The 12,988-nt window shown below is 39.9% G+C and overlaps 1 protein-coding gene across 4 annotated transcripts in view; it reads left to right on the plus strand.

Moving 5' to 3' along the window:
- ECI2 (enoyl-CoA delta isomerase 2) overlaps positions 1-1,215 on the plus strand; it is a 31,286-nt gene extending 30,071 nt beyond the window's left edge. For all 4 annotated transcript variants that reach the window (XM_086741905.1, XM_086741906.1, XM_010124037.2 and 1 more), the window contains exon 10: positions 671-1,215. In XM_086741905.1, coding sequence (XP_086598031.1) covers positions 671-826 — 156 coding nt within the window. In that variant the 3' untranslated portion in view covers positions 827-1,215. The remainder of the gene's footprint in view (positions 1-670) is intronic.
- The last annotated feature ends 11,773 nt before the right edge of the window (positions 1,216-12,988 follow it).

Here is a 12,988-nt window from a genome sequence, read left to right on the forward strand (position 1 = left end):
CAGATCTATCCCTGTCCCTCTGCTGCTGGGCAACAGATACCTCTCTTCTACCCTGCCTGTGTCTAAGACAGTGCACTGTATACAGAAATTCAACAGCTGAAAAGCCCTAAAAACTGATTAATACACGTGCAGTTGCTGTGTGTGTGTCTTGAATGCCTTCTCTTAGATTTTTATTTTGGCAATAGTTTAGGTTTAAGAGCCTTACCACTAGTTCTACAGTATTAATTGTACTGTGTGCACTGCAGGTGCTGGAGATAGTGCTGAATTCAGGCATCCTGCTCACTAGTTCAGGTTTTGCAAAACTGCTTGAGTTACAATGCTGTTATGTTCCATTGGACAAGAGGAGATGCTTGTGCCAACTGCTGATAACGTAGATTGCATTTGGCACTACAGACAGTTGAACAGGTTTCCTTTCTCATGCCCATCTACTCTGATTATGAGCGCATAGTGCATCGCTGTTTCTCTTCCGATAAAACTCCTCCACCTTGTTAGCAGTCTTAGTAATTAAATGCAATAATTACTTCCAGCAAAAAGGTTGACTATGGGTTAAAAAGTACAATATTAATACAACTTGGTTTGAATTCCAATGTGTTTATTGTGCTATTTTCTGAAACATTAAGATATAGAAAGTATAACTTCCTAATGTTCCTCTCTTTTTTTTCCCCTCCAGTCCTTGGTAGTGTCAAAGCAACTGTTACGAAGTATAGACAAGGAGAAGCTCCATGCAGTCAACAGTAAAGAATGTGAAGTCCTGAAGGAGAGGTGGTTATCTGATGAATGTATAAATGCTATTGTCAGCTTCTTTCAGAAGAAGTCAAAACTCTAATCATCGCAAGTAGAATAATTCACCTTCTGGCAATAGCTTAATCTGGCCTTATCACTAATAAACTTTCTCTTCAAATAATAATTCTTATGCCATTTGATGTGGTGTATTTCTATTCTGAGTACTGCATTAAAACTGATTCATACAATGTTATGTGCCTTCGATCTGTTCTGGTTACTTAGGTTCAGGGAAAAAGATTTGTTATTCTTGAGGCAGCAGTGATGTTTCCAAACAATACTAAAGCAGATTGTCTTCCAAAAGAAGCAACAGATTCAATAGAACCATATTATGATAGCTCTTCAATAACTATCTTATGAGTGATTCTTTTTATTCCTCTGTGGGGAAGGAAATACTGTATTAATAAAAAAAAATAAACAGAATTATTTAATTACTGTTGTGCTGATTCTTACTCCTGTTAAGCTTTCTCAGTAGGAGGGAAGGTAGTTCCTGGAGATGTATTAGTATCATAATCTTATAAAAAGTATTTGCTTGACTAACTTAGAGGATTCTCAGATATGTTTGTTGTGAGCTTTGTGGTTCTAATCTTAAATATATTTTTCCATTAATTGCTTCATATTGCCCTTTTTGTGTGAAAAATCACATTAAAGATAGTATGACCTTTCACCGTAGCCATTTTGGACTTAAATTAACAAAAGACTTATTTTTCAACTGCTCATGAATATCTTTGAGTAGAAGGTGTACCAGGCACTGCAGAGGACAGGGTCAGGCTGCTGGAAGTGGGTAGATATTACAGCAAATGGTGGAGAAGCAGCAGTTACTCATCAAGAAAAGCCTCTCGATGACATGGAACTGAATGTTGTCAAGAAAAAGTCTTTACTTCAGTACTACTCTTTCAGAACTCTGATCTCAAGGGCACTGACAGTGAGAAACACAAAAGGTCCTGGCCCTGTGTGTGTAGACAGGTGCATATAAAAAAGTAGACAGCAGCCAGCTACAAGAAATGGATGGCCAGGGGTGCTGCCAGCGCACCTTGGCTGACACTTGCGGTGCTACTGCCAGAAGGTCACCTGTGCGGATGGCTGCTCAGGAGTGGCACTGCTGCCTCATATGGTAAGCAGGTCTTAAAGTCCAGACCTTGCCTCCAACATAGCACCTGGCCGTTGAGATCTAACTAGTGAGAAAGAGAAATGAGAGTAGAGAAAAAGAAAACAAGAAGTGTGGGTGTGTATCACTCAGGTATGCTGAGAAGTGTTAAATGGATTCAGGATCCTCCTTAATCCTCTGTGAGAGTTGATGCTGCCACAGGGGATTCCCAGCAAAAGAGTCTGCTGTCACACACAAGATGGCAGAAGCGGAGCCAACAGAAACATGGGGTGAGCAAAGCAGTACAGGGGAGAAGGAGAGGGTAAAGCTGCCAGGGTGGTCTAAGACTTGAACCCAGCACACAGGAGAGGGAAACCAAAATAATTTCCCGTTGTCATGGAATAATGTGGGAAAGGGTTGAGGAGGGCATGTTTCCAGCAGATGTGGGGAACAGCCACGAGGCAACAGGGCTCTTCCACCTTCCCTTCCAGTGCCAAGAGAGGGGATGTGGCTCCAGGCCCCATGGCATGGTGGCCACCTGTAGCACAGCAGTGGCAGGTGAGAGAAGGGGACAGCTCTGTGGAGCAGGATGCGGGGGTGGTGCTATGGAGTCAAGTGTCTGAGGCCCAGGGGGTGGTGGTGGGAGAGGCAGTGAGAGAGGAAGCTGAGGCAGAGACCTGGGTGGGCCCTTCTGCAACTGAGGCAGCTCTTGGGGCAATGGTAGGGCACGAGGCTCCGTTCTGGCTGCAAAATGGTGGCGAGGCAGAGAGCTGTGGCCCTGGCCTGTGGCAGCCCCTGGCATTGGGGCGGCATAAGGGACACGCCTTCGGGACCAGGGGGTGAAACGTGGCTTTGTTTTGCCAAGACTTTTGTGGTTCTTTTGTGCTTTTTTCTTTTTCACACTACTCACGTGAGCCTGAGTCCCTGAAACACTTGCTGTGGGTTTTTTATGGCACTGTGGTGGTGATGTAGTTGTGGCCATTGTTGGTGTAGCCTGAGATAAACAGTAGTTGTTCAGCTTTTTGAGAGCTCTTTGTTGGTGATAACGTTTAGTGGATTTAGTAGTGCATGAGCTATGTCATCAAGTCCATCTTCTGTGTGTGCAAATACTTTGTTTTCCTCAAGGAAAAGTGCAACTGATAGTAATCTGTTGATGGATGAAATAACAGAAACAGTGTTTCTTTGATCAGTGGATGCCAGTATATCACTTACAGCAACGGGAGACGAACCATTACTGGTTTTGTAATGAATTGGATCTTTTGAAATATTTTTTTTCCTGTTCTGACTTTCCATGAGTAATAAGAAAAAATCAACATTGCTTCTAGGGAATGGTACTCCTGGGTGTTCTTAGAGAACTTTGGGGAAGTCAAATCATTGCCTCAGATCACTAACAAAGTTCACTTCATAACTTTCTTTGTTCCCAACACATTTCTGCCCAAAAGCATCTTTAGTAATTTTTACATCACTATATCTACATCTATATTCTCTAGATGGCTGGTATGAAGAACAAAACAACTCTGATAAATCACTTCAAACAATTTCTATTTACTCCATGCAACGAATACTAATTTTAGGTAATTTCTTCTGAAATACAGCTACTTTTGAATTATATTTATAATAACACTGTTGTGAGGACTACATCAAAGGTTCCTATCAAGGTATTACCATTGATGGTGTACGTCTTGCTAACACCAAGGTGCAACGTACATTAGGATTCAGGTCACACTTTGCACATTTACACAAGTGCTTAATAATCTGCCTCCATGTTTGCATAGAGTCACAGGTAAGTAATCAAATGTATCACATAAATACCAACAGCGAGCTATCTAAACATAGTTTTAGAAAATAAAGTGGTTTAAGTTTACACTGGATATGAAACCTGCAACATTCATTGATTATATTCATTATAGGTGCTGTTAATACAACACCTGTTTGACAAAAAGTAGCTTTGAGACCAGCAATTAAAATTCCAAAGTCTGTCAAAACCACAATGTGTAAGGACATTGTGAAACCTTAATGATATACTCCATCTTTTTATCATAAACAATGCAGGATGGTTGGGCTGCATCGTGATACTATACTGACTTTTGTGTTTCTAACATTGAGTTCACAGTTCAGTTCTAAATATCCTCTAACAATTCTGCTGTGTTAAGGTGCCTCTCCTGTGTTCCAGCTTAATGTGAGCGCTTTCATGAGGTTAATGAAGTAGATCTCGTAGCTCAACAAGGACTTTTAAGTTTTTCAAACGAGGTAGAAATCACGATGAAAAACTAAACCATGGCCATTCTTAAAAGGTTTCCTCCGTGTATAACCTTCCCTAGGTACCTAGGGAGAGACAGCTATGCATGTTGTGTAATCTTCTTGTAGAAACTAAACAAAATATTTTCATCCACAGAATTTTCTTTAAGGATTAGTTCTCCTCTTTGACTTGCAAGTGAGCAAACTTTAAAACGCAGTCTGTATTGCCTGTAACAAGTGAAATGTAATATCTATTCATTTTAGCCCTAAGTAGGTAGAATAAATCTAGAATGCAACATCCAAAACCTGGGAAAAAAAACACTCAAAACTGAATCCTTTTATGACTTACTAACTGCTTCTCAATTCAATGTAATCAAGATGTATACAGTTGAAAGCAGTTTGTATAGGGTGTTTAATGTGCTATTGCTTTAATTAATTAGTTGCAGTGGAACACATCTATGATAGCAGTTCAGCAGCTTCTCACCGTGATGGTTATGCAGCACAAGCTGACGACGAACAGAACTGGCAGCGAAGCCTGCAGAGCTTTGCAAGGCAATGAGTTCAGGATTTGCAGCCGGCTGGAGCAAAAAGCCTAAGATTGCTATTGTCACATTGTCCGAAACTTTGGGATTAAAAGATAAATCTGTATGACTGAAAATTCAATAGTAACTTGTTAGGTAGTAGCTACTCTCCGGATCAAAGGGTTTTTTTCATCTTCTGACAGAGAACACCCAGAGTCTCTTCAGGCCCTCTCTCATCACACCTGAAGGTCAGGGTGAAAGCTGATGAGGACCTGGTATCTATTAGTCTGCCACAGGCATGGAGAGGTGAGAAGTGTCACTTGAAGGAGTGTTGGTCGTAGCACTGCTGCAGAGGGGTTCCAGCGCAGTGTTCGTCCCTACACAGATCCTCCTGCTGTCCCAGAGGTGCCCTGAGCTCTGCACTCCAAGCTGAGATGTTCTCCTCTGGGACCTGCAAACCTCATGAAGCAGTTTTCCGTAAGTGTGAAGTTTACATGCACCTATATTATGTTAGAGACATAGCACGCTAAGAATAGAAACAAAACAAGGTTTGTAGGAAGACATCCTTTGTTAGAGTAGTTAGCATTGTGTAAAAAGTTGAAATTTTTTCTGGCACCATAGCTCTTTCTTCATGTGTCCTCAAAAACACACCTCTTTTCTCTAACTATAGTAGTTAGTTTTATAGAAGTTATTTCCACCTGCCTGAAATCCCCATCTTGGTCAAATGCGGGCACAACATTTGAGGTGTGTTACCAAAAGCCAGTTTCAGCTCGCTGAAACTAATGGATATCTAATTGTAACAGGTTAGAACTTTCTAGTAAAAGATCAAAGAAAAAAGTGAGTGATAATTTCTGAAAAGTGTTTTCACACACACTATAAGCTGAATTTTTTTTGTTCTTTTTGCAGGACTCTTGAAGACTTCCAGCAGGCTTATTGCTAGATTTGAGGTCATCTGAAAATAAGAGTGGCACAACACAGACGAACTTTGTTGACCAGATAGATTAGGCATCCTCTTTTATTTCATATTCCACGTGCTCATTCTGAAACGTATTTCTGATATTTAAACAAAACTGTTTTCCTTACTTTAACTAACTCAAAATATCAGTGAAGAAGGAATGTTTCATCTGGAAGAAGACACACAATGAAGGCAAAATTGCTATGAGCAGGTAAAATAATGTTTCAATAATTATATCAAATTAAAATGAGTAATTAATGTCGTAGCCATCCAGCCAGGCTGAACAGGTGGGAGCAATGCATGCAAAGACATGCTAGTGCTCCATGCTAGTGAAATTAAATATCAACAGGTAATCATCAGCTTAGATATTCTTTAATTGGAGCGCTCAAATGGCTTTTATTAATCGATGTAAATTGGTTTTCATTAAAGTTAAGGAAGGGCTCTTGGGAGGTAACAAACAGTGTGTTCAAGTAAAAGCCTTTAGTCTCTTCTGTTGGTTTGTACTATAGTTACACCCTGAGGATGCTTGTAGATATCTAAATATACAACTTGTTAACTCCATTAGTAGTGTAATTTCTTCAATAGATTCTCTATGTGCTCTGTCTACTGCTGGTTTTAGTTATTAAAGGATTAGTATACAGCAGATTTTTGTTTGGCTGTTTTTCTTTTATCAATACTGGGCTTTCTCTTCTAATTCAGTTAAGACCCTAGAACTGTAAGACCCACGTCAGTACTTTGGATTACAACAACATTTCATATGCACCACATCTTCTAATGTATAAGAAGTGCTTATGCAGACTGAAAACCTCAACCTGAACTTTGAATAATTCACTTACCCCCTTTCCCCTAAATGTATATGTAAATAAACTGATGGTATCTCCAGTTTGTATCCCTCATCATAGTATATATTCACCTTAATTAACCTCTTGTGATGGGTAGGGTTTCGTATTTTTCAGACAGAAAAATACCTATTGCAAATTTATTTCTTACGTGACCTTTTAGATAAAAATAGTATAACCAATCCTACAGATATGAAGTAAGGAATCATTTAACTATTGATATGAAGGTTAATTTAAAAATCTGAAAAATATTTGCATAGATTAAACAAAAATTTAGAAATCAAAGTACTTACAGAAATTCCTGGGGTTTGTAACAATGTACCTAAAAGAAGATAACGAAACAATCTGTAAGTAGTTACCATTTGCATTGATTGAAAGGATATTTTTCCTGTCTCACAGCACTGCTGAATATTGTTCTATTTCTTTTTGACATTTAAAGTTATTAGATTTGAGTAACATTTTAAAACTTTTTTTAAAAAGTATCTGAGCAACAGAAGGGCAGAAGATAACTTCTGATCATATTGTTCCGTTAGCCCTGATCTTCTAAATATGTGTGACTTTCTTATGTGATACAAGGACAGAATGCTAAGTTTTTTAATCAAGGTCTGCTGTTGTACAAGGAGAAATAGCAGAAGGTACAGTTAAGTACATAAAGTTAGCGGAGAGAGTTTCTTGAAAATCTCCTCCCTACCCTGCAGTAATAGAACAAAACATAAGCTCTATTTGTCAAGGACAAACAATATCAAACTGATCTAATTTCCTTCATTAGGGTGACTGCCTGGGTGTATAAGGGAACCACAGTGAATGTAATTTGAAGTTTAGAAAGATCTTTGTGCTCTTCCGCTGTGCAGCTGCCATAAACAATTCCAGGAAATGTGATCTAGATTAAATCACAGTTGTAGACTTGTAGAATTGGCTGAAACACTCTACGAAGTGGTAGCCATCAGGTTATTGAAGTGAGAGGGCACAGACTGGGATCTGACAGGAGTTTATTCTGGTGTTGCTTCTGCTCAGCGTGCTCATGAATGAGTTGGATGTCAGAAGAGAGCATTATATTATAAAATATGTGGCTAACACCGAGTTTCAAGTTCATCTTGGTGAGTTGGATTGTCTGTAATCAACAGGCTGAATTTAAATAAAGAGAAGGACCTTTCCACTCATACTACTACAGTTGAATTTTCTTTTGATGATTCTACAGATGATTAGATTATCTTCTAGTGATGCCGAAATCAGATACCCCAAGAATTGACATAATTGCTCTAAAATGGTTACCGCAGAAATATTTCCATAGTGATTATCTTATTTTAGCAAAACCTTAAGTATGTTACTTTGAAATTTAGTTCTCACTAATCTCCCCATCAAGGGAGAACAAATTCTGCCATAGAGCGAAGAACCTCAAATACATATAAAACCACTACTATTAAGCACTTCCCTTTCCCAAACCCTTCCGTTCCTTCATAGTTCTTCATCTCTGAGAACGTGCTCTTCCTTTGTGCTTGTTGAAAAACATACAGAAAGGTGAGCCTAATGGGGTAAAGTGGGGAATTGTCCCAAGTTTTGCTACTCTGTGCTGTAGCTATCAGTGATCACACTGGTAAGGTTTTGAAGGGTTTTTCATACACTTTTGCAAGCTTTTTGTAAACTGTGTGTTTCAAAAGACTTAGGAAGAAGGTCTGTGAGATTGCGCTTCCCATTACAGGATGTTCCTGTAGCAGTTGCCCCATGTGCACCATAGGAAACCAGGAAAGTGTCTAAAATATGCTTGGTTGTCTCTACTGGGAGTCAACTGGAAACTAGAACCATGATGGTGGCTTCTGCCAATCTCTCCTTCTCTATTCCATAAAACCTTGTGGAAGTCTGGTGGCTCAAGCAGTGCTCAGTAAAGGCAGATAGTATTTTACTTCTGTGATGGATGGTAAGCCAAGAAAAAAAAAAATTTTTTTTAAACTTCTTTCACTTGCGTTTCATGCAAAATCAGCTTAAAACAAACCACAGCCTCTCTTGTGCCTTTCCAGTTTCATTTCCATTACCATTCCTATTGCAGATAAACACCTTGATACCACTTTATTTTCTTTTGTATTTGCCACAGGGCACTAGGCTCCTGGTTACTGGGACAAGGGAGTTTCAGCCTACAATGCTTTCTAAAACAAGACAAGACTGCTCTGGTTTTTGTTATTTTTGCCGAGTATCTAGCAGCGTTACCGCAGTTTGGGTAGTTTTTAATTCACAACATTGCAACATATACTCTGAAGAAGACTGTGCTTTGCCACAGGAAAATTTATTTTGTGGAATGTCACCTGGAAAAAGCAGGGAAACCTAGGAGGTGGTACACTGGCGGCAGTTTGTTACCTATATTTTGATATCCTGGTGTTTGCCTTGTTCTGTAACTGGTGTATTAGAAAAGCAAAAACACATACTGTGTTGTGAATCCAGGAGGAACAATACAGAAAAGGCCTTCTGCCTCCCTCTACCTCCCCCTGGCCCGAGGAGCATAAGAAGCTAAATTAGGTGTGCACCTTCTTGTGGTAGTCCAGAAGAAACTTGGAAATCTATTACACATAATTGATTTCAGTCTTTGGAACTGAACATGGCTCACGTAGACCACAAGAATGAATGTTCCTTTTGGGAATACTAATTTTCATGTAGAAGAGAAGGAAACCAGGATAACTTTCAAAAAATAAAACTCACATTACATTTTTTTGTCAGTGGAGTCAATGAATTGCAGGTTGAAGATGTAACACTGAAAAGAAAAACAGCAGATAGGTAACTCAGCATGACATTCAGTTTTTGATATTTTAATAAAAATAGCAATCTTGCATTTATACTTGAATGAGGGAAGCAGAGTTGTGTTTTAGTTGCTTGTAGGCGTTGAAAACCAGTCTGAGGTGTTAGACCATATTTAATATATGCTTAAATCAAAATAGCAGCAAATACCAAATAAATCTAGTAGAGTACTACTTTCCTCCTTGTGACATGGAATATCAACATCTGCACCCTTAGCATACACAGTACAACGAAGGACAAGATTTTTGCTGAGTTCAGTGGGGCCACTAATTTACCTTTAGTACATTTTTTTACTCTAAATTAAAGCTCTGGTTTATTTCCATCTTTTGTCCTTCCTCAGACACACCAGTAAGCCTCCAATGGAAAGTCCAGCTCACGTGGTAATTCAAGTTCTTTGCTGCTAATCATGCAGTGGGAAATAATGTGAATGAATATTAAACAGCATCTTATACCGATCTTCAGCAGACACCAATGGCAATCTGCAGGACAAAAGAAGACCGGGATATTTTTCAATACTAGAATGGAAGCTGTTATTTCTAACTTTCAGCCTGCTACTGAGCTTATTATTGACGGTTCAGGCTCTGTTTTCAAATGTTGTTTGGGTTATAAAACTGTGACACAGAGACACCGAGGACAATCTTTTAATGGAAGAAAATAATGTATCTATCTGTGAATGAAAAGATAAATGAAGGTTTGCCTAAATATTTCAAAAGCATTAATTTGAAATTAAAAAGCCATAAGCAGTAGTAAACAACTAAGGAACTAATATCCAGACATGAAAAAAAAAATCCCTCTCTCCTCCTGCCCCCACCACTCATTAGTCTTTAAAAAGGTGGTCTTCTCAAAATAGGGTAACCGCAAATTATGGTTTGATCTGTTCCCAGAAGGCTCTGATGTGAAAGTGTTCTCTTATCTACTGGAAATGGAAGGAATGCAGCATCTGTCTACATGCCAGGATAAGACTAAGAAAGACCTCACAGCTTCTCCTCTGATGGTTGTCAGCAATCGACCTATTTCTTCAGTCCATGCATCAGTCAGGCAGGGCTGTCTCGTTCTCCTGGTCGTCAGACAGCTTTTAACCAAGAAAAAAAATTCCAGCTGCTGTACACATGAGCAGAGCTGTTCAAAATGTGTTTGCCCGTGCTGTGGGACAGGCAGGTGTGTAGTGGAACACCCAGCTGCTGGCAGTTCAGCCGCAAGGGACGTTAGAGCATTACGCGACGCTCCAGAGAGCACTGAGACGCCCACGATGTTAAACTTAAAGCATGAGCCCCCGAGGAGATCTTCCTTTTGCTCTGAACCAAGCTCTCATTCGGTTGTTCTAGTGACTTGAGCCTTGCAGCCACCAAATACAGCTGCCTCCTGCCCTTTCTATACCATAAAGGAACAATAAAGAACCCAAACCTCTTCAGAAAGAGCTCAGTAATGAGTAAGCTTTTTGTCTTGTCGAAAAAGTAGAATATCTGTCTTACTGTGGCAAAGCTGGAATGCATTAATACTGAAAAACATTAATTTCCTGAATTCCTACTTGTTGTGAGTGAGTGAGTCTCCTTCAGCATTGCTGGTTTAGTGTAGTGTGTAAGTTCAGTCAGTAAGAGTTTTCTTACTGTTTAGAAGTGGTGGTTAATACCTCATTGGAATGAATATAATGGTGTTATATTTAAAAAAATATATCAAATTTCTTTCATTTTATGTGCCAGGATCTTGAGACTTTTGTAAGACCTCTTTATAAAACAAGCCAGCAAATAACAGTCTTTCAAAGGGCTTATCCTTTCTACAATTACAGCTTTTTTTTCAGATATTTGTAAAACAGTAATAAAATGTAGCATACAGACTGCATGTTAATTACAGTTGTATGACTTCGCATAAATACATTGAAACAGTGTAAAAGTGGTGGTAGGGCTTCAGAGCCTCCGGACCACATTCCAACTGCCTAAAACCGGTGTGGGCTGAAAGCTTTTCAGAAGCCAGTGGAATTACTCATATTCACCTCGGTGTAAACAGAATAATCTGTAAAATAGCTTACTGATAGCCTGACTGTTGCCGGAGAGCAAATAATGGGTGGCCTTGTAAATCAGATACATACGTGATTTAAGTAAATACATTTACTCCCTTCTCAGAATCTAGGACTAGAACATGTTCCTGTGGACTCTTGGATTTTGGAGAACTGTGATGACCATTGCAAGAAAACCTCCTTAAACTTTTATGAGTAAATTACGTACGTTATTTTATCTTTTTGTATAGAAGAGGGCTGTTTCCATTAAGTATGTGTTTAGATTGTCTTCATTTCTCTGGCTGTGTACAGGAGCTTCCCACACATAAATTTAGCTTGTTTTTGTCATGTTAAAATTTGGCTGTTGCTTCAGGTATGCAGATCTTCTGAGAGACAACTGAAACTGCTCTTAATTGCATATATGCAACTGCTGCACAATTTCCCACATGGTAAGAGAATTTTTGGATTATTTTTAAAGAAGAAAAACCTGAAGAGCAAAGCACATTGATCACGGCATTATTTGGGATTCTCATGTAAACATAGCTGAATTTTTTTTGTTAAGCCTTTATGAACAGAACTAGATTAATTACTTGCAAATGGGAATGAACTTGGTATATTAGCTTTAAGGAGCTAGCAGAGCAGTTTGGGTCAGGTTGTGAAATCACCTGTTTCCTGTCCTGTCAGAGCGCGGGGATGTTCTACTGCTCCTTCTTGGAATGTGTTCAGGACCATTCTTACTCTTTGCTGGAATTCAACTCAAGTTCAATAAATTGCAGGAAAAATATTCTCCTATTCATTCTAACTGAGGTTTTTATAGAGTGGGTGAGAATTATGGCAACAGTGAGGTATGGGACTTATGAAAGCATAAGACTTAAACATTTTTATTGCTTTAGAACCAAACCCCCTCATTCATCACAAGGACTGTAGCATAAAAATCAATGCTGCTAGTGAACCTTTATGAATGACAGAAAAAAAAACCTCTAAATCATGGTGGTCCTCTCCAGTCTATATTCTATAGGTCACCCATGCTCGAAGCAAGGCCAGCTGCAGAGGTAAGTCAGGCTGCTTGGCATGACATCTTGTCCAATGGTGACTGCCTCCAAGGATGGGGATTGCACAGCCTGCACTTCCTGTCCCAGATGTGCTGCTGCCCTCCCGTTACATCACTGCAATTCCCAGCAGCCCACAAGACAGGCTGCTGTCCGCTCTCAGAGCGTTTTCCTTCCTTTGTTATCTGCAGAAGACACTGCACCAATCTATTTTTAGACCCTTATACTCCAGTTAGGATGCAAGGAATAAAGTGCCCGTATTTCTAGCTTGTGCAAACTAAAACCCCCCACATTTACCCAGGGAGTTTTGCAAGTGATGAAGTTGTCGTAGTTCAGCCCTGATCGGGACCAGACTCCGCAGTCTCTCTCTCGCTCCCCCCACCCTCCGAGAGAATAGGAGGAGATGATATAAGAAAAAACGGCTCGAGGTTTGAGATAAGGACGGGGAGAAATCCTTAAAAGTTACCATCATGGGCAAAACAGACTCGACTTGGGGAAAACTATTCATTTATTTCTAAAATTAGCAGGAGAATGAGACAGGGAACAAGATAACCTCCATCCACCCCTCCCTCTTCCCGGGCTTAACATTATCTCTACTACCTTCCCTCCCTGAGCGCTCCCTGAGCGGCACGGGGCGGGGGGGAAGGGAATGGGGGTCACGGTCAGTTCATCACACGTTGTTTTACGCCGCTGTATCATTGTCGGGGGAAGAACTCCTCGCATTCCTCCTCTGCTCCAGCGT

The sequence above is a fragment of the Chlamydotis macqueenii genome, chromosome 2 (genome assembly GCF_036417535.1).
Source record: "Chlamydotis macqueenii isolate bChlMac1 chromosome 2, bChlMac1.mat, whole genome shotgun sequence".
NCBI classification, from domain to species: Eukaryota; Metazoa; Chordata; class Aves; order Otidiformes; family Otididae; genus Chlamydotis; species Chlamydotis macqueenii.